The sequence below is a fragment of the Megalobrama amblycephala genome, linkage group LG24 (assembly GCF_018812025.1).
Source record: "Megalobrama amblycephala isolate DHTTF-2021 linkage group LG24, ASM1881202v1, whole genome shotgun sequence".
NCBI classification, from domain to species: Eukaryota; Metazoa; Chordata; class Actinopteri; order Cypriniformes; family Xenocyprididae; genus Megalobrama; species Megalobrama amblycephala.
In genome coordinates this window covers 32,476,852-32,501,879 of record NC_063067.1, presented here as the reverse complement: position 1 = coordinate 32,501,879, position 25,028 = coordinate 32,476,852, and the positions used below count along the sequence as shown (strand labels likewise).

At 36.2% G+C, this 25,028-nt stretch overlaps 1 protein-coding gene across 1 annotated transcript in view; it reads right to left on the bottom strand.

Moving 5' to 3' along the window:
- cntn3a.1 (contactin 3a, tandem duplicate 1) overlaps positions 1-25,028 on the bottom strand; it is a 97,095-nt gene that overhangs the window by 5,632 nt on the left and 66,435 nt on the right. The window contains 11 exon segments of the mRNA XM_048178866.1: positions 397-583; positions 949-1,064; positions 2,915-3,149; positions 3,546-3,590; positions 3,592-3,617; positions 4,487-4,636; positions 6,108-6,266; positions 9,791-9,908; positions 10,028-10,203; positions 12,106-12,233; positions 23,203-23,353. Coding sequence (XP_048034823.1) covers positions 397-583; positions 949-1,064; positions 2,915-3,149; positions 3,546-3,590; positions 3,592-3,617; positions 4,487-4,636; positions 6,108-6,266; positions 9,791-9,908; positions 10,028-10,203; positions 12,106-12,233; positions 23,203-23,353 — 1,491 coding nt within the window.

The following is a 25,028-nucleotide window of genomic DNA, read 5'->3' as shown; positions in this document are numbered from 1 at the left end:
TCACGTTGCGTCTAAAAACGTATGGAAAGCACAGCCGCACCGCTTTCTCCTTTATTTCCAATGCGCTCAATAGTATACTTGCACTCCCGTGGTGTCTGTCGTTGCTATGCAAACGTGATTTCTAGCCCTTGCATTAGCTCTACTACTAGATATATTTATGAAGATTAGAAATTAAAACCTGCCCTGTACAGCTATGATCAGCTGTTCGGCTGAGCTTTCAATGTTTTGTTACCAAAAAAAAAAAGAGAGATTCCAGATAAGAATGTGCGATTAAGTTGCGATTAATCACAAGTTAACTCATGACAATCATGCGATTAATCGTGATTAAATATGTTAATGGATTGACAGCCTTAGTTTATAAACAATAACCATGGCCAGGGCCCATGTCACACTTACGGGGTCTCTTAGTGGTGACGTTCACCACAGCACTATCAGGTCCAACACCAGCACTGTTATAGGCTTTGAGTTTGATGTGGTATGTACTGCTGGGATCCAGTCCACGAATGACCGCAGATGTCCTGTTTCCCACAGTCCTCATCACACTAGCTGTATCCGGTCTGTCCTTTGTACTCCAGTACCTCAGCTGAAATTCACAGTCAACTAGCTGTCATGATCAGCATCACAAAGTGTTGTTCATTCGAGAAAATTATTGGAGCTGTGGTGCCCATGTGGGCAATATGGGGTCGCATGTAATATAGGTCGGTCTTGCCTATTAATATTCTATTTCTAATAATGTAAAAATCTCACTACCCTAAACCAATTATCTTATCAATTTCCCCCAAAATATTATTTCATCTTTATAGCATTGTTTATAGGTAGTTACTTTATTAAGATCACCAACAATACTGTGAGAATTGTTATAAGAGTACAGGGAGTGTACTACCACAACTATGATGTACAACAAATCCAGTCAGATTCATTAGCCTTCTTTAGCTGTGTTGTCCTCACCTCATAGCCCATTATGCGTGTCCTACTGGTGCTCCATGGTAAAGGCTTCCAGCTGACCTCCACTTCTGAGGCTGACAGGCTCTTGGCACGGACGCGGCTGGGGGCGCGACTCGGCTCTGTGGTCAGAATAATCATTACTGTAATGTTTTAGCAACTTTAAGCTCATTATTAGAGCAATGATGCAATAGCAAATGTTCAGCACATTCAGTTCTCCCTAATCAAACACAACACTGCAGCTACAGTACATAATGTTGTCTTCAGAGTCTGAGCATTTCATATACCTGTTTATACTTAAATTTCTGATCTGGCACTGTCTTCCATTGTACAAACAAAAGTCGTTGATTGAGCCAATGTTGCCTATGTTGAGCCACTCAAACAAAGAGTAACGTTTCGGAGCACCACAGAGGCAAAGTGTTCATACTTTTTAGGGAACTTGCGAATGGCCTATTTACACACTACTGGACCAAGGGCCCTATCATACACCTGGTGCAATGCGGCGCTATGCACAACGCAAGTGTTTTTTGCTAGTTTCAGCCTGATGCAGTTATCATTTTCATGTCCTCCACCACGTTGTTTAAATAGCAAATGCATTTGCGCCAATTTGTGCGCCCATGAGTGTGCTGGTCTGAAAACGAGGTGTGTTCAGGTGCATTGTTGGCGTGTTGCTATTTTGAGGCAACTGAAATAGACTGCACCATTGACCAACTGAAACCTGGTCTAAAGTCAATGGCGCAGTATTTTTTTTTTTTTTGTTATTTAAAGAGCGCGTTAGTAATATGCGCCTATAGGGGGGTGCACAACGCATATACACTCTGCTTATTACACACACAGGGACGCAGCAGCACACAAACATGCCAAATATTAAAAAGTAAAGGATTACAATGTAAAAGAAAAAAAATTACAATGTAAAAATTCAGTTTTTCCACTTGCAAATTCCACCATTTAAACAGCGAATCTGCTATGGCACAAGCGCAACTGACTTTTAAAGGGAATGGGAGACGAAACTCTGATTTGTTTATCGCACGTTACGCCCAAAACACACCCGTGACTCATTAAGAGAATAGGGACAGCCATTTTAGACCATGCGCCGGGCACGCCGACCATTTTTCCTGCCGTTAAACTAGAAAAAGTGGATTCGGACATGCCCTAAGTGCACTTGCGCTGTGCGCTTTAGACTATGTGGTTAGATCATTAAAATGGGGCTACAAATGTTTGAAATAATTACGTTTTTTTTTTTTTTTATGTTTTTGAAAGATGTCTCTTATGTACAGCAAGGCTGCATTTATATGAAAAAATATAGTAAAACAGTAATATCGTGAAATATTATTACAATTTAAAATCGTTATACTTTTTTACGACTCTTTGATGAATAGGAAGTTCAAAAGAACATTTATTTGAAATAGAATGTTTTTTTTGTTTTGTTTGTTTGTTTTAAAAATATTATTATTGTCTTTACTGTCACTTTAGATCAATTTAATATGTCCTTACTGAATCAAGGTATTATTTTTTAAAATTGTATTTACCCTAAATTTTGAATGGTAGTTTATCATGGGTTTCCACAAAAATATGAAGTAGCAAAAATTGTTTTCTAAATTGGTAATAAGAAGGATCATGTGACACTGAAGACTGGAATAATGATGCTGACAATTCAGCTTTGCATCACAGAAATAAATAACATTTTAAAATATATTCAAAAAGAAAACCTGTAATAGCATTTCACAATATTATAGTATTTACTGTAATTTTTGGCATCTCGCAGCTTTGGTGAGCACAAAATACCTCTTTTAAATACATAAAAATATATATATTATTCCCAACTTTTGAACGCTAGTGTAGTTGTTTCTGCACATTTAACTTCATACAAAAAAGCATTGAAGGATTGAAAAAAATTACACATTGCATCTTCAAGTTAATGAGTTTATACCATAAATGGAAGATGGTAAGTTGGTAAGTTGGTAAGTTTTACCCTCTTCTGCTGAGTAGATAGTGGTCACAGGCCCAAAAGGACCTTCTCCTTTGTTGTTGTAAACTCCAACTTTCACATGAAATGGAGAGAATGGAGGGATGCTCTCGTTTTTGAAGATGTATCGAGATGCATCAGGAGACGTTACGGCTGCCTGCATCCAGCTTTGACTACCAAGAGGGCGAAAAGCAACCACGTAGCCGAACCCTGGACCACACTGCAACTCTTCAGGGACTGGCTGGACAGCCAACACAAGCACACACAGACACAAACACAAGAAGAAAAAAGCGTGAGAGAGAAAGAGCAAGTGAAAGATGGATGCATCATTATATCACAGCAGTGTTATACAAGAGGCTTTGTCTCTGTATAAACACAGACTATGGAAAATCCCTTTCACGGTCCTTGAACATATTTTTCGCTTTTCACGTTTTGAAACATAATTGCTAAAATCCATAAACATTTTATCTGCCTCACTGAAGAGTGACTGCCTTTTTTTAAACAAGGGCTGTTTAAATTACAGACCAACCAAGCTGACAGCATGATGGGTCTGTTTTTGATACAGGCCAGTGGACAGTCCACTATTCACAACTGCTTTTGTGCACTTAAATGTGCAAGCAAGAGCTTGTATTGTTACCTCCCAAGTGATGACAAGCTCAGAGCGACTGCCACCTCCTCCGCTTGACTCTGGCTGGGGTCGTCCTTGGCACTGTAAGGAAAAAAATAAATACTTTTTAAAGCCAGTTTTAAAAGAAGAGAAACACCAGAAGTGCAGACAGGGCATTTTTCCTCCCCTCCATCTGTTTAGCATGATGCCACTGAGACAGTTTCCTGGCTGCTACTTAGTCCCCTTTTCTCCTTGGTTCTGCTACTTGATTCTGAGTAAAAACTTTTAGGTTTTATGGTTGGAAGAGTCAGTCTTATCAAATCTTGTAGAAGTGCCATGTACTATTATAGCAAACCTGTAAACTTTTTATCAAACCTTATGAAGACCACACTTGTGGCGAATTTCTTTTTTTGTTCTTTGCTTAGGGGTTAAAAGGAAGATCGAAAGAACTTTGCAGCGGCTATACTATTACGAACATCCTGACGCCACACACGGTGCTGAGAACGTAATTTAGGTGAATATGTAAATACTGTATGTGCTGTGTGTTTTCCTCTCAATAACAAAATAAACACACAACAAAAATGACGGCAGTGAGAAAACAGCAGTTAAGAAAGCATCTGATCATAGCGATGTAGATGTTTGCACTTCGGCACTCCAGTCAAGTCACGTCATATTTATTTATATAGCGCTTTATACAATAGATTGCTTTAAAGCAAGCAGCTTTACAGTATTAAACAGGAAAAAAAGAGTGTCCATGCTGCTTTCAATAAAAAACACAACTTCAAACTCCAGTGTTTGTTTTCACTCGCAAATGTTTGACCTTGATGGACTGAACAGAAGAAATGAACCATGTCAAATGATGTCACACCAGTTCATTCTTTGATTTCACTTGAAGAAAATGGAGGCCTTGAGGTCACATTTAATGTGTGATAAGTGCCTGAGAGTAAACAAATGACTACATATACACGTACATGTGTCCTTGGTCCTGATTTTTCGTGAAGATTTGCTGGGTTCCCCGGTGCCTATGGAATTAGTTGCCAGCACTCTGAACTCATATTCAACCCATGGACTCAATTCAACCACACGGGCTGTCAGCTGTTGCCCTCCCAGAGACTCTGGCACTGAGAAAAGATGAGGTAATATTAAGATATTTCAAGAAATCTGAAACAAATGAAAGGGTTAGTTTGCCCAAAAATGAAAATTCTGTCATTAATTACTCACCCTCATGTTGTTCCACACTCATAAGACCTTTGTTCATCTTGACTTCGGAACACAAATTAAGATATTTTTTGATAAAATCCGATGGTTCAGTGAGGCTTCCATTGCCAGCAAGATAATTAACACTTTCAATGCCCAGAAAGGTACTGAAGACGTATTTAAAACAGATCATGTGACTACAGTGGTTCAACCTTAATGTTATGAAGCGACGAGAATACTTTTTGTGCGACAGAAAAAAACAAAATAAAGACTTTATTCAACAATATCTAGTGATGGGCGATTTCAAAACACTGCTTCATGAAGCTTTGAAGCTTTACGAACCTTTTGTTTCGAATTAGTGGTTCAGAGCGTGAATCAAACTACCAAAGTCATGCCCACTAGTGGTGACATTTCGAAACACTTATGCTGTGTTCACGCCACCTCGTATTTACTGGAATCTTGAGATGACAACACATGACGTTATATTCTGAGCTGTTATGCATTTCTATGGCACCACTATCAATGCATAAACGAATATACAGCAGTCAGGTGGTACAGCGAAGCTTTCAGAAAAATCCCAGCTTACAAACTGTAATTACAAGCTCTACGAGGACGTGAACACTTTTTACGAGCCAGACTCTCGTAGTTACAGTAATTATGATATGGCGTGAACACACCTTTATGACGTAACGAAGCCTCGTTTACTGAAATCACGTGACTTTGGCAGTTTGATTCACGCTCCGAGACATACACTCACACAGAAACGTTTGGTCAGTGGTGCTCTGACGAATTAACCAGTAAAACAGTTTAGCAACTTAAGATACATGACTCGCCAGCGAGATAATAACTGTGCGGTTCTTGTGGTAGATAAACTTATAGTTTTGCTATTAGTAGAGACACTGCTGCCATTAGAGATGCACAGATCAAGTAGGCTAATTCACATTTGCTGCTTATTCTCTATCTCTCTCTAATTGCATTAATAACTGTATCAGTGGTATTAGTAGATCAGATGAGATGCATAAGAAATTAGTCCCACACACAAGAGAGAGTTTTAAGGACAAAAACCTGAAATGTATTGAAATACAACATCAGAACAGTGTCTTGAGGTGTGGTAACCGTAGTGTAAGCGGAATAATTAACTCCGTTGAATTCTTTGAAAATAATGCACACTCCTCTTTGCATCGTGGCCGCATTACCTCCTCGGGTGTGCATTATATTCAAAGAATTCAACGGCCTGGAGTCAAGTATTCCTTACATAATGTATTTTCATTTAATTGCAATTGGCATGCAATTAAATTATGCCAAACTAATCAAACGTGAGTGGTGACTATACAACACTCACAGATCATAATGATTAACTAGGAATTTTAATCCAAACTAACAATTCCTGCACACCTGTTTTGGCTGCCTGCCATCCAAGAGAGAAGGGGCTTCGGAACTGAATGTTGTAAGCAAAGACAGGACTGTGGTTATCAGGGCCTGGACTCCAGGACACAAAGGATGTTGTCTCTGTCACTTCATCAACTTTGATGTCCAGTGGTGGGTCAGGGGGACCTGTGAGGAAATTATATATATTTTAGGTCCTAGTTTATATTAAGTGTCTTCAACTACAATTCACTTATTGTGTATACACATTTTTACATTGTTCATTTCTGTAATTACATCTATGATTACACTTTTGACCATTCTTTTACCCCTTAACCCACCCTTAAACCCAGCGCTGGGGGTAATGCATTACAAGTAACGTGAGTTGTGTAATCAGATTACTTTTTTCAAATAACTAGTAAAGTAACACATTACTTTTAAATTTACAACAAAATATGAGACACTTTTTCAAATAAGTTACGCAAGTTACAGGTGCTGGTCATATAATTAGAATATCATCAAAAAGTTGATTTATTTCACTAATTCCATTCAAAAAGTGAAACTTGTATATTATATTCATTCATTACACATAGACTGATATATTCCAAATGTTTATTTCTTTTAATTTTGATGATTATAACTGACAACTAAGGAAAATTCCAAATTCAGTATCTCAGAAAATTAGAATATTGTGAAAAGGTTTGATATTGAAGACACCTGGTGTCACACTCTAATCAGCTAATTAACTCAAAACACCTGCAAAGGCCTTTAAATGGTCTCTCAGTCTAGTTCTGTAGGCTAAACAATCATGGGGAAGACTGCTGACTTGACAGTTGTCCAAAAGACGACCATTGACACCTTGCACAAGGAGGGCCAAGACACAAAAGGTCATTGCAAAAGAGGCTGGCTGTTCACAGAGCTCTGTGTCCAAGCACATTAATAGAGAGGCGAAGGGAAGGAAAAGATGTGGTAGAAAAAAGTGTACAAGCAATAGGGATAACCGCACCCTGGAGATGATTGTGAAACAAAACCCATTCAAAAATGTGGGGGAGATTCACAAAAAGTGGACTGCAGCTGGAGTCAGTGCTTCAAGAACCACTACGCACAGACGTATGCAAGACATGGGTTTCAGCTGTCGCATTCCTTGTGTCAAGCCACTCTTGAACAACAAACAGCATCAGAAGCATCTCGCCTGGGCTAAAGACAAAAAGGACTGGTCTGCTGTTGAGTGGTCCAAAGTTATGTTCTCTGATGAAAGTAAATTTTTCATTTCCTTTGGAAATCAGGGTCCCAGAGTCTGGAGGAAGATAGGAGAGGCACACAATCCACGTTGCTTGAGGTCCAGTGTAAAGTTTCCACAGTCAGTGATGGTTTGGGGTGCCATGTCATCTGCTGGTGTTGGTCCACTGTGTTTTCTGAGGTCCAAGGTCAACGCAGCCGTATACCAGGAAGTTTTAGAGCACTTCATGCTTCCTGCTGCTGACTAACTTTATGGAGATGCAGATTTCATTTTCCAACAGGACTTGGCACCTGCACACAGTGCCAAAGCTACCAGTACATGGTTTAAGGACCATGGTATCGCTTTTCTTAATTGGACAGCAAACTTGCCTGACCATAACTCCATAGAAAATCTATGGGGTATTGTGAAGAGGAAGATGCGATATGCCAGACCCAACAAGCTGAAGGCCACTATCAGAGCAACCTGGGCTCTCATAACACCTGAGCAGTGCCACAGATTGATCGACTCCATGCCACACCGCATTGCTGCAGTAATTCAGGCAAAAGGAGCCCCAACTAAGTATTGAGTGCTGTACATGCTCATACTTTTCATGTTCATACTTTTCAGTTGGCCAAGATTTCTAAAAATCCTTTCTTTGTATTGGTCTTAAGTAATATTCTAATTTTCTGAGATACTGAATTTGGGATTTTCCTTAGTTGTCAGTTATAATCATCAAAATTAAAAGAAATAAACATTTGAAATATATCAGTCTGTGTGTAATGAATGAATATAATATACAATATAATATGGAATTAGTGAAATAAATCAACTTTTTGATGATATTCTAATTATACGACCAGCACCTGTACTTTGTTTTCCCATTTATTGACTGACAGCTCTCCTGTTCCCATGTTGAGAAAAATCATGAGTAGTTGCTGAGCCGTTTTCTGTGAACATGATGGTTATTGTAGTTCTTCTGCAATCCAGAAAGATTTGTTTGAGCTGCGCCCTCTACTGTACAGGCATGGATTTGCATTTCCTTCAGATTTGCCTTAAAGGTGCCCTAGATTGTTTTTTTACAAGATGTAATATAAGTCATAGGTGTCCCCTGAATGTGTCTGTGAAGTTTCAGCTCAAAATACCCCATAGATTTTTTTAAATTATTTTTTTTAACTGCCTATTTTGGGGCATCATTAACTATGCACTGATTTTTTCAGCACGGCCCCTTTAAGAGATGCGCTCCCTCTGCCCCACGAGCTCTCGACTATATATACATCGCATAAACAAAGTTCACACAGCTAATATAACCCTCAAATGGATCTTTACAAGATGTTCGTCATTCATGCTGTATGCATGCTTCGAATTATGTGAGTAAAGTATTTATTTAGATGTTTACGTTTGATTCTGTGTGAGTTTGAGGCTATGCTCTGTGGCTAAAGCTAACATTACACACTGTTGGAGAGATTTATAAAGAATGAAGTTGTGTTTATGCAATTATACAGACTGCACGTGTTTAAAAATGAAAATAGCAACAACTCTCGTCTCCGTGAATACAGTAAGAAACGATGGTAACTTTAACCACATTTAACAGTATATTAGCAACATGCTAATGAAACATTTAGAAAGACAATTTACAAATATCACTAAAAATATCATGATATCATGGATCATGTCAGTTATTATTGCTCCATCTGCCATTTTTCGCTGTTGTTCTTGCTTGCTTACCTTGTCTGTGCACAGATCCAGCCGTTAATACTGCCTTTCCTTGTCTAATGCGTCGAATGGGCTGGCATTATGCAAATATTGGGGTCATACATATTAATGATCCCGACTGTTACGTAACAGTCGGTGTTATGTTGAGATCCGAGTGTTTTCCGGAAGTCTTTTAAACAAATGAGATTTACATAAGGAGGAGGACACAATGGGGTTTGAAACTCAATGTATGTCTTTTCCATGTACTGAACTCTTGTTATTCAACTATGCCGAGGTAAATTCAAATTCTGATTCTAGGGCACCTTTAAGGCTTATTTATTTCACTTTTGGTGTGAAAGGGCCTTTACATTTGACAAAAACTTTTTGTTTTTGTTGTTGAACAAGCAAGCCCAGCCCAGGTGAGCAATAGTAATGCAAAAGTAATGTAACACTTTACTTTCCATACAAAGTAACTAACACAATTAGTTAATTTTTTAGGGAGTAACACAATATTGTAACGCATTACTTCCCCAACGCTGCTTAAAACTAACCATACTTCCAAACATGTCCCTAACCTCACCTTAACCCTCAATAGCAGCAAGTTTTCTGCATTGTAAGTATACTGTAACTAACTTTTTTTTTTTTTTTTTTTTTAGATTAAGTATGTAGTGGTTAAAGACATCTAATATAAAGTTGGACCAACTTTTTCTTTTTATTCTTGGTGGTTTTTAACCTAGTAGGTTTTATACTTTTAAGCTTAATTCAAATTTTGTGTATGAAACTTTGTTTGGAAAAACTTTACCTCGTACCACAACATCTGTTGCTATAGACGCACTGTCCACTTTAGTCTGTACAGCACATGTGTACCTTCCTGCATGCCTTAGCTGAATGTTACGAATCATGACGTCACCAGCAGATGTCTGTGAGCAAACACACAAGACAATTGTTGTGGTCTTCTGTTAAATTCAGATAATTTTTGGTGTTTAGTGTCATCATATCCGAAAGTAAAATTATATCATGCTAAAAGAATGACACGTACCCCACCAACTTTTTCAAAATACCCCCCATGGCTTCCAAAATTGATCAACTGCTCGTTGAAAAACCACGTGAATCTCACGTCCAGGGAGGGGTCACGAGACACCTGGCATGGAATAACAACACTCTCTCCGACTGTAACATCCAGCTGGATGGCTTTAGAAGTGATGATGGTTGGCTCTGAAATAACAATGAGATGGTCAGCAGCTAATACATTTATAATTGTACATTATCTGTAGCTTGGCACATAAAACAGCAGTTGTTGTATTGAAGTATATAATGAGAGCTTGTAGCTCAACACGTGTTAACCATTATTTGACCTGGTTCTTTTGAACTGAGGCAGGCGGTGCATTGATCAGCACACTTCTGCCACCACTAGATGTCACTATGCTGTTAGATTTTCATCTTCTGAAAGAAATGACACCTCATATAATCAACAATTCTTAATGTCCCCCAATAACTCAAATAAGGCCAACATTTCAAAATATAACTTCATCTATCTATCTATCTATCTATCTATCTATCTATCTATCTATCTATCTATCTATCTATCTATCTATCTATCTATCTATCTATCTATCTATCTATCTATCTATCTATCTATCTATCTATCTATCTATCTTCATTGTTTCAAACCAACACATCAAGACACACAACAAAATATTTGCTATATCATCACACCTGTTTGATATTCCTCTGATGAAGTTGATTTAAGGGATGTCAAAGAAAAGGGTCAAGATGACAAAAACGACAATATTGCATACTAATGAAACAGCTGGTTCAGCTTTAATTTACGGGATGAATCATTACTGATTAATAATCTCTGGATTCCCCTGTACTGAATTATTCATGCTTCATCATCATGCACTATGCTGTGAACCACTTGCAGAGATTTCTTTTTAATACGGCAAACATGTGAATTGTGCTAGAGCAATTTTACTTAAACTGTTTGCAAATTAACATGTCAAATGAACATGTATTCAGGATTCAAGCTTTCATGTGAAAATGAGAACAAGAGAACAGACCAGAGAGTTTCTATAGAAACCAATTTCAAAAACAAGAGGGACCACCAAACTGCTGTTCAACTAGAATGCTGGTATTGTTCACGCCGTCTTGTCACATGGGTGAAGAATGGAGAAAGTTGCAAAAAAGGCTGTTTTAAATGGATCTAAGCCCTAATGAAACACAGCACAGTTATACCCACACATATCATGCATCTCTAATGCTCGCCGAATAAATCAATTCCCCATTAGCCACGAGCACAGTTCATCTAGAGAGTGTGGAGATAAGGAGCTTGTGCTTTACTCTCACAGTGCTCTCAAGGCTGTAGTAAATTATTATTTCGTCACCTTGGCGAATTATAAGGTTCTGTCTGACATTTTTGTCAAAAATTTAGTTATTTACATATTCTTATTCTGTGACAACTTATTTACATTATATGTTTTTTTTTTTTTTTTTTGTACATTTTGGGACTTTTTATTTGGAAAAAGAAAAAAGGTTCTCTACAAAGTCAAATGGAATGCAAAAACTTTAAAGCTCAATATCTGTAAACTATGAATGCAAAAAGAACCTTATAATTCCAAGGTGGATATTTTATGTACTAAATAATATTTTGTAATTCAATATTTTATTATATACTCTACTGGTAAAAATTTGGGAGTTAGGTAAGATTTTTAAAAATGTTTTTGAGTCTCTTACGTTCACAAGGCATACATTTATTTGATCAAAAATACAGTAAGAAACAGTATTATTGTGAAATATTATTACAATTTAAAAGAACTTTTTTCTATTTTAATATATTTTAAAATGTAATTTATCCCTGTGATGGCAAAGCTGAATTTTCAGTGTCACATGATCCTTCAAAAATCATTCTAATATGCTGATTTGATTATCAAGAAACATTTATTATTAACAATGTTGAAAACAGTCATGCTGCTTCTTTCTTTCTTTTTTCTTTTTTTGGGGAGGGGGGGGGGGGGGGATAGAAAGTTCAAAAGAACAGCATTTATTTGAAATAGAATTGTTTATAACAATGTAAAAGTCAATTTAATGTATCCTTACTACTTAAATGTCCCAGCATACCTTTCACCACTAGTGTGCCCGCACTGCTTGCCACTCCAAACTGGTTTCTCGCCACACAAGTGTAAAGACCTGCGTCTAGTTTGGTGATGTTGGATATTCGGAGACTGCCATTATCCAGCACGGAGACTCTAGACAACAAAAGTAACATAATGAAAGCCTTGCAACACCATTCAGACCTACTGTATACAAACCAGTTATTATATTACACTGAAGATCAATGAACTTTAGTCTGGACACAGAGATCAATAGGACTTAAATAATAAGACATAATTAAACAATTATATAGAACATTATCTAATTTCAAATTCACATGTTAGATAATATTACTTATTATTACTTGTTTTAATGGTATGTATATTTCACTATTATATCTCAGATTATTGGGCATTTGGTTTTTTACAATCATGTGAAATTAAACATGTAAAAGCCAAACACATATGCTGATATATTCACTTCCAAGCTCTTCCCTCAAATGATCCTTCAGTAGTTTCTTCTGCTACTTACACTACCAATGTTTCCACATCCAATAACAACATAGTTCTGGTGATTCTGTCACTATTTAATCACCTTTATGTCATTCCAAACCCATATTATACTTTCTTTATTCTGTGAAACACAAAAGGTAAACTGTTTTTTTGACTGGAACGGTCAAGCTCTAAAATGACAAAAAAGCACCATAAAAGAATCATAAAATTGAAAAACAGACTGATGATACTCTCTATATTTTGCCTCGCAAAATACCAATTTAAAGGGTTAGTTCACCCAAAAATGAAAATTCTGTCATTAATTACTCACCCTCATCTCAGAATTTTTTTCTACATTTTTGGGTGAACTAAACCATTAAGCTTAATAAAATCTACATTACATGTTCTGCTACAAGTGCAGAAGAAAAAGTGACAATTAGGCTTTCTTCATAGTAGTGCAGGGGCCAAAGCAATGAAAAATAGCGAAGAGACAGAGCATGGGATATGCTTCATTTACACCGTGACCTTTCACTATGCAGTGGTCTTCTTCACAGCGCTGCTGAAGCGGGAGAAAAATCTGCTCCCACCACTATGGCAAACAGATCTTTTTTTATGAACATGCAAATTTTGCAAGTGTTTAGCAAGTGGAATTTTTAGAAATGGAAGAATGTTGACATGAGAGCTTTCAGCAGGCATGTCATCTCATGCCTTGGGGTATTATCTTCAATGTTTTTACTCAAGCTGAGGCCAAAATTGCTCTTCCATGAAGCAGATGATAACATGGTACTTTTTTATTTATTTATTTATTTTTTATAAAAGAAGCAGTAATAGGCCGCATTTAGACTTCAGGTCTTGATGCCCAATTCCGATTCGTTGACTATATCCAATTTTTCTTAACAACCAGCTTACATCTTCTTTTAAAGTCCCCCTGTAGTCAATAATTCATCCCTTAAAGGGATAGTTCACCCAAAAATGAAAATTTGATGTTTATCTGCTTACCCCCAGCGCATCCAAGATGTAGGTGACTTTATTTCTTCAGTAGAACACAAATGATGATTTTTAACTCCAACCGTTGCCGTCTGTCAGTCTTATAATGCGAGTGAATGGGAACACAATCAATAAGAGTCGAAAAAACTTGCATAGACAAATCCAAATTAAACCCTGTGGCTTGTGTCGACACATTGATTTCCTAAGACACAAAACGATCGGTTTGTGTGAGAAACGGAACAGTATTTCTATCATTTTTTTTACCTCTATTACACCACTATGTCCAACTGCGTTCAGCACTCGGTTAGTGAGGTCTGTTCGCGCTCTGCGACAACAGAAGTGAGGTCTGGCACTCATTGAAGTATAAGCACGAGACATCACTTCCGTTGTCAGAGCGCGATCAGACCTTACTAACCAAGTGCTGAACGCAGTTGGACATAGTGGTGTATTAGAGGTGAAAAATGATATAAATACTGTTTGGTTTCTCGTACAAACCGATCGTTTCGTGTCTTAGGACATAAATGTGTCGTCACGAGCCGCAGGGTTTAATTTGGATTTGTCTATGAAGAAACAAAGTCACCTACATCTTGAATGTCGTGGGGGTAAGCAGATAAACATCAAATTTTAATTTTTGGGTGAATTATCCCTTTAAAGCTAATCTTTGATCACAAAAATGACATATTTAAACATTTTTTTTCCTGTGAAAAAAATATTTATTCCTTAACATATCTTGAATGTAACTCTACACCATTGCCTCATTTAATATACGCTGAATCATGAATATGCAAATTAGCCACACCTCCACTCACTCACGCCAGCTCAGATTACCTGATCCACTCGGTCAACTTTACTGTGGAAATACTGGTTTAATTCAGCCATATATGAACTAGAATCTGTTTCAGAAGAAGAAGTGGAAGAGTGATTTATACAGGCTCGTCTACATGTCGATGTATCAGATTGGTAATGCGTTTATGTATCGGTCTTTACAATGTCGGACACATAACGGTAAATGATATGATTAGCCTTTTGCTTGACTACGTTATAGAACATATTTATTGCTAAATGTACATGATATTTCATATCAACAGAAAAATATACCTGGATAGTCTCTTAAGACTCCCCTGCCTTGCAGCATAGTTAATGATAAGCTAAAGCCTGCCGACACATTGACGTGATTGGTTACAAGGTAGTTTGTGACGTAAGGAACACCGGCAATTTCAATTTCATACTCTGCAATGGTGTTGACTTATGAATTTATGAATTTGCACATGGTTTGTCTTAAAGCATATTAAAAAACACAAATAAACATATAAACACACAGGGGGACTTTAAAATGGACCCATATCTGATGTCTGCATTTATACTAACACTTGGTGAAACAATGCAAGATAGACGTGCTGACCTGGAAAATCTTAGGCTGAAAAGGATGTAATAAACAGCATGATTTGCAATGGAAGCAGATAAAATGATAATACAAGCTTTTGCTTTTGCTTTAAAGGTCAGCAAAACATTGATATCTTAAGGTGGAGAAAAAAAGAGTTTGTTGCAGGCTGGGTGAATGTAGCAATGATCGTGACTGTAATCGCTGTGATTGGTGTCCACCTGAGTTGACGTTATTCGCCACTGTCACTTTTTCAATGATGCACGACTCGCATTGACAGGAAAATCCGATCTGTCCTCTTACATGGCAGGTATCAGATTTATATCAGATTTATTTATTTCCACAAATTTTGAGGCCTGAAACTAATCGGAGAATATAGGAATCCATGTGCTTTTTTCCTGCTTACACGTTCATGGGTCATATCCTATCTGTGCCACATGGGAGGAAAAAAATCGGAATTGGGTCACTTGAACAATGTAATGAAAATGTGGCCAATGTGGTCAATGTGTATATGAAAGCGGTGTTTTATCATATATCCTAACGAAAATTTGAGTTCTGTGGCTTTTCGTTCATGTCTTTTAGCATACTGTGCATGTGCTAGGTTAGGTCGTTTATGAGAGTTAGCAAATTTAAAATTTGCATTCTTTGTCTTTCAGAAAAAAAGAAAGACTCATCTTGTATTCATTGGCATATCCATATTTTTGTCCAATCAAATGCTGTCTAGAAATGTCCTTCTTGTAATAGAGTGCTGCAGGGATGACATCAAAACCCAGAAGACTAATTCACCACTGGTTCCCTTGAGATTTTCCTAAGGGATTTTATAATGTTTTTTTGTTTTGTTTTTTGAGTAAAATAAGGTCTGTGGTAAATAACTTGACTATACTTTGACGTTTTGCTCTATAAGGTTAACTGCACACACTCACTTTCTTATCTAGTTACTTATTAAAAACATATGTTTTTTTTTTTTTAAATAAAAATAACAGCTTCAAAATTCACATTTTCGATATAGGTGTGTGTAATTTACATTATAGAGCTAAACGTCCAAGTATTGTCAACTTATGTTTATCACACACTTTATTTTACTCATAGTTTGAAAAACCCCATTATAAAACCCGGTTACACTTTATTTTAATCTGTCCCTGTAATGAGGGCCTGAGCATCAATGGTGTGAGAACCCTATTGTGATTGCTCATTCAATTCTTCTTCTTCTTCTCCGAAATGAATTGCATTTTTGAGGGCATAAACGTGCCCGAAAACTCATGAAACTTTGCACACGCGTCAGAAGTGGTGAAAACTGATGTCTGATATGGGTTTCAGAATTAGGTGTGGCAAAATGGCTCGATAGCGCCACCTACAAAATTTTAATTAAGCGCCCTTCGTGCTATGCACAAGTATGAAATTCAGTACACACATGTAACAGCCCATTACCTACAAATTTTACCAAGTGCAAAATCTGAAAACCCAACAGGAAGTGACATATTTTGAGTTTTCTCTGCAAAAGTTTTGCAGTTTTTGCCATTTCCAGATGTTGTACTTTAACAAACTCCTCCTAGAGCTTTAATTAGATCAACATCATATTTGGTCAGTCTAGTCTAAATGCCTTTGAGATGTTAAATTGTAAAGATCTTGAGTTTTTGTTGAAGGGCGTGTCCATGGCAGCCTGACGAAATTTGATGTTTCGCCATGAAACAGGAAGTTGTTGTAACTCAGGCATACAATGTCCGATCTGTCCGAAACTTCACATGTTTTATTAGAGTCCTGGCCTAAAGACATCTACATGGCAATATTCAGTAACAGTCATAGCGCCACCTGCGGGCAACAGGAAATTACATGTTTTAAACCAGTAAATTACATGCTTTAACCAGATCAACATCATATTTGGTCAGACTAATCTTAAGGCCTTAGCGATGTTAAATTGCAAAGATCTTGAGTTTTCGTTGAAGGGTGTGTCCGTGGCGCACTGAGTTTTGCCATGAAAGAGGAAGCTGTTGTAAGTCAGGCATACAGTGTCCGATCTGCTCCAAAAAAGATAAGAGTCCTGGCCTAAAGACATCTACATACCAATATTCAGTCATAGTGCCACCTGCTGGCCACAGGAAATGGCATGCTTTACACTGTAATTCACTCACAGAAACACATTTCAGTATGCCATGAAGTACCAAACATGTTAGAAACACGTTTAATCATGCAAGACTTGGCTAAGTGCTAAAGTATGCGATTAACACAACGAAACAGGAAGTTGTTGTAACTCAGGCTAATATAATAGTCCTGGCCTGAAGACATCTACATGGCAATATTCAGTAAGAGTATATAAAGTGTTAAAAAACCCCACAGGAAAATCTCAAGGGAAGCAGTGGCAAATTAGTCTTCCCTGCAGCACTCTATACAAAAATATTCCTTGCACAATAAGTAGCAAATCTTGGAACAAGGCTGTGATGTAAAATAAAGGCTATCTATTTCTATTAAAGATCAATCCCTTTGATATATGATGGCTAAATTCTATGGAAATACTTTTGAAACTTTTTGCATGAAGTCACAGCCTAACACCTGGAAAGCCAAACAAGGCTTTTCTCCATTGCCCGCCAGCTGTTTTTTACCAGGATTGTACTAAGTATTTATGTAGTAAGACAGTGATATTAAAAGAGCAAATTCAGCATACACCTTATTAATTATACATACTATGTACAGGCAAGCAGATTAACCCTGAATTTAAATGCAACACGCAGTTTCTTGCAGTGTTTTTCCATAGAAAAAAACATTATGAAGATGGTTCATATTCTGGGCTCATGTGCTCGCCTGTATATAGTATGAATCATCAATAAGGTGTATACTGAATTTGACTTTTTAATATCACTGTTTTAGTAGGCTACATTATGGCACTTTAAGTGTTTTTCACATTAAGCGTTTTAGAGTGTCCCGCTGTTTTTAGTCACTGAAATACTGCAGCAGGTGCTTTTTATGGATCACAAGTGCCCAAAACTTGCATTTTGTTCACATATTTTTTTTCTCTTTTGACAGGTGATCTAAATATTCATCCCTTGAAACAGATGGAAAATTGATAGGCCTGTGCTGCAGTTCTGTGGTTTCGCCCTCCAGGTCACGTGACTGAAAACTATGAATGAAATAACAACAAACAATACCTTTACTTGTTAATGTATTATGAACAAACATTAATCAACAATATTTCAAATGAACATTAACCAAGATTTAAAAATGCCGTAAAACTTGTTGTTTTCATTATACCTTTGCATTGACTAATGTTAACAAATTGAACATTGTAACGTTACCGGCAATTTCACCACAGCGCATTTTTAAAATCTATAAAAGCTACAGGATCTTGATGAATAGTGGAAAAAAATTATAATTATGCATGAATAAATCTGCAACTGTTACTTATTTATGCACAAATGTGAAAAGCTGGAAACTGTAAAAGGCTACAATCATATTTGCATAGTACAGTCAGCATATTTCTAACAAGTACTACATTATAAAAGCCAAATTGGGCATAAAGGAATGAAAGCAAAATTTTCCCTTCCCGCATGATCATTATAGAAGAAGCCTGAAAAGCTGTTCTTCAGCTCTCTCTTCTTCTCTTTCTCGCAAACACTCTCCCAGTAGTGCAGCTGTGTTTAATGAGAGAACCTGTCCCTCTCCTACCCAGAGCTCTAGATCGTGGGTGGATGTTAGCACAAGGCTGATGGACAGTGATGGCTACTAATGATTTTCTTACAGAGGCTCCAGACTCAAGAGTTCACTGGTACTCTCTCCATGAAGGCAGTGCCATACTGCTTTATTCCTCAATGGATTCATCTAAAGTGTATGCTAATGAGAATTCTGTGATGCTCTGCCTTACATTTAAACTTGAGTCCTTGATCTGAAGGCATTAACAGTGTCTGAGAGGAGGTTCGAAGCTGTTTTCAGGTTATAACCCAGTCATTTACATGCACATTCTTAACCTGATTATATGCTTAATAAGCCGACAATGCATGTGGTCATGTAAATGCGTTAACCCGTTAAATCTAGTGGATTTACGTGCAGCCAGACAAAGTGTTCAAAAGTTTGGGGTTGGTAAGATTGCTATATTTTTTAATCAAGGGTCTTACGCTATTAATTATAATTATAAATTAAAATAACTGTTTTCTATGTTCACATATTTTAAAATGTCATTTATTCCTGTGATCAAAGCTAAATTTTCAGCATCATTACTCCAGTCTTCAATGTCACATGATCCTTCAGAAATCATTCTATCCTGATTTGATGCTCAAGAAACATTTCTTATTATTTTCAATGTTGAAAACAACTGCTTAATATTTTTATGGAAACAGTGATACATTTTTTTTCAGTTCAAAAGAACAGTTTATTTGAAACTTTTTTTTTTCCTTCACTGTCACTTTAAAAAATTTAATGCATCTTTGCTAACATTTTCTTTCAAAAATAAATCTTGACCCCAAACCACAGAATGGACGTCTATGTCTTTATATGTCATTGTGTTTTAATTTATGTTAAAATTCATACATAAATGGTTGATAAAAAGTTCTGGGCTAGATTTCCAGAAATCTACATCATTCTTAAATTATACCTTAAGCTGTACCTTAGTGTTAAAGGTGCCATCGAACCTTTTTTTAAAAGATGTAATATAAGTCTAAGATGACCCCTGAATGTGTCTGTGAAGTTTCAGCTCAAAATACCCCATAGATTTTTTTTAATTAATTTTTTTTAACTGCCTATTTTGGGGCATCATTAACTATGCGCCGATTCAGGCTGCGGCCCCTTTAATTCCTCACGCTCCCCACCCACGGAGCTCGCGCTTGCCTTTAACAGCATAAACAAAGTTCACACAGCTAATATAGCCCTCAAAATGGATCTTTACAAAGTGTTCGTCATGCATACTGCATGCATACATCGGATTATGTGAGTATAGTATTTATTTGGATGTTTACATTTGATTCTGAATGAGTTTGATAGTGCTCCGTGGCTAAAGCTAACATTACACACTGTTGGAGAGATTTATAAAGAATGAAGTTGTGTTTATGAATTATACAGACTGCAAGTGTTTAAAAATGAAAATAGTGACGGCTCTTGTCTCCGTGAATACAGTAAGAAACGATGGTAACTTTAACCACATTTAACAGTACATTAGCAACATGCTAACGAAACATTTAGAAAGACAATTCACAAATATCACTAAAAATATCATGTTATCATGGATCATGTCAGTTATTATCGCTCCATCTGCCATTTTTCACTATTGTTCTTGCTTGCTTACCTAGTCTGATGATTCAGCTGTGCACAGATCCAGACGTTAATACTGGCTGCCCTTGTGTAATGCCTCGATCATGGCTGGCATATGCAAATATTGGGGGCATACATATTAATGATCCCGACTGTTACGTAACAGTCGGTGTTATGTTGAGATTCGCCTGTTCTTCGGAGGTCTTTTAAACAAATGAGATTTACATAAGAAGGAGGAAACAATGGTGTTTGAGACTCGCTGTATGTCATTTCCATGTACTGAACTCTTGTTATTCAACTATGCCGAGGTAAATTCAATTTTCCATTCGATGGCACCTTTGATACGTGTTTCCTGAAATATTATTTTTTATATACCTTCTGTAAGTCATTCATTCGTACAGCTGGTCTGGACCACTCTTAGCTATACCTTATCACTGTTGACAGTCTATATGAATATAACTCGTTGTAATATACCCAGTCTTAAAATAGGAAATGTGCTTTGGTGCTGAGCTAGAGACAGACGCGCTCAGCGTTTGTCATATATCACAACTATTCAGTGTTTTCAACCACATCAGGTTTATTTTAGGTTTCAGACATTTAAATACACATTTGAATGAAGTACTAGGCTATATATAAAAGACATTTATAGTTTGTTAAAATCAAGTTCCATACACTGATGTCTATGAAAGCTGCAATAATAACCCTTTCAACTGAATAATTTGACAAAGTGTTATTTGTATTCATATCAGATACACATTGCGTATGAAACAATAAAGTTTACTCTATTTTTCTCCCATTTCTCCAGCCACTTTTATGTATTTTGGCGAAATTTCGTAAATCCAACAGCTCTAAATTGCGGTGCAAACTCACTGCGCGACAAAACACATTCACTTCCACATATTTTACAATTGTAATATATCATAAAATTCATGATATAGTTTGAATAAAATATTTGATAATATTTTGAATAAAAAAGGAAAAACGTGATACCTACATGTCTGTCAGCTGCATGACGCGTCTCCAAGGAATTAATACGTTCTAAAATAACGGTCGCCTTAAACTCACGCTGGGCTCAGCTAGAATATAGAGCCCCCAGAATATAGATACATTACAATGTAGATTCTATTTGCAATTTGGATTATTATTTTTATAAGATCTGATAAATGCAATTTCTACTTCTGAAGTGCTTCTTTTATAAAGACCAGCGCTTTCTCGCATAACGTGGTGAAGCAGCCCCTGCATAGAGTGAATTATCGATTCTCGAGCCATCAATATCAACCATTTCAGCACCAGCGCCATGGACAGCACCTGGTAACGGTGCACTTAAGAAGATATAACTTAAGCAACCTCCTAAGGGATAGTTCAGGGAACACGTCTAGAAAAGGTATATCTTCAGTTAAGGTCTACCTTTAGAGTCTTTGTAGTGCATTAAGATACAATGTTATCGGGAAATCCAGCCCTGACTATTTCTAAGAATATTTCAAATAAAATAATGCAGTTTTTACTTTATTTTAGTGTCATTTTTACATATGTTACATTTAGTTACTATAATACAAACTATAAATTATGCATAATTACATGCAACTAACCCTAAACCTAATCAAAACCTAATCTTACCCTATAGTAAGCAGTGTTGGGGTAACGCATTACAAGTAACTTGAGTTATGTAATCAGATTACTTTTTTCAAGTACAGTAACTAGTAAAGTAACGCATTACTTTTAAATTTACAACACATCTGAGTTACTTTTTCAAATAAGTAACGCAAGTTACTTAGTTTAAATCAGGAGTAAGTGCAGAGGCATTGTGTGTGCTTGACATGATGCTTATTCTAGATTAGTTCTAGACTAAATGTGAGCATACATTTACTCATTTACCTCTTCTCTTTATCCTATTCTTCTGTATTCCAGAATGGCAGCGCAGCTGAAAGGTTTGTTTATTTGAACTGTGCCCTCTAACTTACAGGCAGGAATTTGTATTTCCTTCATCCCGAGGCTTATTCATTTCACTTTTGATGTGAAAGGGCCTTAACATTTGCCAAAAAGAACTTCTTTGTTGTTATAAAAATAAACAAAACAGCCCAGTTCAGATGAGAAAAAGTAACGCAAAAGTAAAGTAACACTTTACTTTCCATAAAAAGTAACTAACACAATTAGTTACTTTTTTATGGAGTAACACAATATTGTAATGCATTACTTTTAAAAGTAACTTTCCCCAACACTGATAGTAAGTACATGTAGTTACTTATTACTCCGTACTTATACAATGTATAATTACATTGAAACAAAGACAACTTAAAACAAAAAGCAACTGATATTTTAATTAAACAATGTTATGCACAATCATAAGGCAGTTTCAAGATGCTTTTAACATGTCTGTCTAAATGTAAAATTCTGTAATATTATCTAATAATTTATGTTCTAGAATTGTGATCTTTTTAGCGAGAGATCCCTATTATTTATTATTTCATTGTAAAAGTTCATAACAATTATCTTTTGCTTATACAGACTGCCACTGACTTATATTATTAGCCTAAATGAACAGTCACCACTACATTGAACAGATTCTTTCAAAATACATAATTTTGAAGAAACAAATATTGGAAATGATTATATTAATTGTTTTTTAATTCAATGAATTCATTTTGTGATTGAATAATTTATGCATCCAAGGGTTAGACATTTAAACAAATCATCTAACACTATATAGAAAAAATGTAAATTAATGTTGGAAAACAATTGGAAGATGGAAAATTGAATTTTCTACTAAATACAAATAATTATGAAACTAGAGCTTCAGTGGTTGGTTGATTGTTCAAGCACTTTTGATGCTATTCTGTGACCTGAAAAAGGTTTTTTTTCTTCTTCTAGATCAAGTAAATGCAAATGCACTGTTGTGTTGAGACGTTTTGATGTGAATAATCAAGCCTTTGATCAGTAACAACTCTCTGCCTGACCTGAATCATATTGCTCTGTCTGTATCACTTTAATAAACAGGTTCTTGGCAGACAAAGGGAAATGGGTTGGTAAAAATACCTGTGGCTCTCTCGCAAGGCTTCTTTGCCCTTCCTCCAGGAGATCATCCCGCGTGGGGACATGCGAGGCCTGCACTCAATCAAAACATCGCCACCCTGCCGAGCCAATGTCTGTGCCTTTAGCACACTATTGGAGAAATCTGGTGCCACTGCTGATGTGAAGAGAAAAACAAGCATCTTACAAAACTGACAGAAAGAAAGATAGATAGACTGACGTCTAAAAGTGTTTGTAAAGTCCATAAAAACACGTAAAATGTAATTACATTACAAACACAAATATCAAAAAGTGTCAATCATTTTAAAGAAAAGCAGCTCAAGAACAGTGACCAAACAAAACATTTTATGTTTTCCACACAATAGACAGCTTGGAATATTCAGAAATAATATTTTTTTCTAATATTATTGTATCATTATTTTAAGAAATAGGTTTTATTATCAATAATTTTATTCTTCTAATGAGACTTTTTTCTTCATTACAAAGGGTTAGTTCACCCCAAAATGAAAATTCAGTCATTAATTACTCACCCTCATGTCGTTTCAAACCCGTAAGACCTTCGTTAATCTTTAGAACACAAATGAAGATCTTTTTAAATCTGAGAGCTTTCTGACCCTCCATTGACAGCCCACACAATACCACTTTCAAGCCCCAGATAGGTAGTAAAGACATTATAATAAATAAGTAATAAGTGTGATTCCAGTGGTTTAACCTCAGTTTTATGAAGTGACATGATTGCTTTGTTTGCGCAAAAAAACATAATTTACACATATTTACAAAATATTAATTTCCCATGCGTCACGCCTGTTCATGTAACAAAGTCCGGTCTCGTGTCAACACAGCACGCATGCGTCACGGTGCTCTCGTGAACATGTGTTGAACATTAATATTTTGTAAATGATGTGGTAAATTATGTTGTGTTTTTTTTTTTTTTTTTTTTTTTTTTGGGGGGGGTTTTGGGGCAAACATGTAAATGATGACAGAATTTTCATTTTTGGTTGAATTAACCTTTTAATACAACTCTGAGTTTTTTGCCCTTACACTTCCCCCCAAATAATATCAAATTTTAATTAAGGAATTTAAATATGCTCATCTTAGAAGAGGTGTATTTAAGCCACTGATGTATGAAATACATTTTTATGTACATTACCATTCAAAAGTTTGGGGTTGATTAGTTTTAATGTTTTAAGTCTCTGTAACACTATTTTAAGGTTAAGTAGTTACATGTTAATTGTAGTAACAACCATAAATTATGCATAATTACAAGCAACTAAGCCTAAACCAAAACCTAAGACAATATTAAGTGCATGTAGTTAATTAAAACTACTCAGTACTTATTTGTGTAATTACACTGTAATAACGTCACATTAAAATAAAGTGTAAATGAAATCTCTTTTGCTTACCAAGGTATCAAAAATAGAGTAAAAACTGTAATATTGGGAAATATTATTTACATTTACAATTTAAAATAACTGTTCGTCACCATGGAATTATAAGGTTGAAAGTTTTGTCAAAATTGAGTTAGTCACATGTTCTTATTCTGTGACAATGTATTTACATTATGTGTTGTTTTTTTAAGTCGTATACATTTTGGGACTTTTTTTTTAGAAAACAAAAAGTTTGTATCTACAAAGGGGTATGTCATGCAAAAACTTTGAAGCTCAATATCTCAAAACTGTTCAGAATGCTGAGAGAACCTTATAATTCCAAGGTGGAGTATTTTCTATTTGAATATATTTTAAAATGTGATTTATTCCTGTGATGGTAAAGCCGAATTTTCAGCATCATTACTCCATTCTTCAGATCCTTCAGAAAGCATTCTAATAATTGGA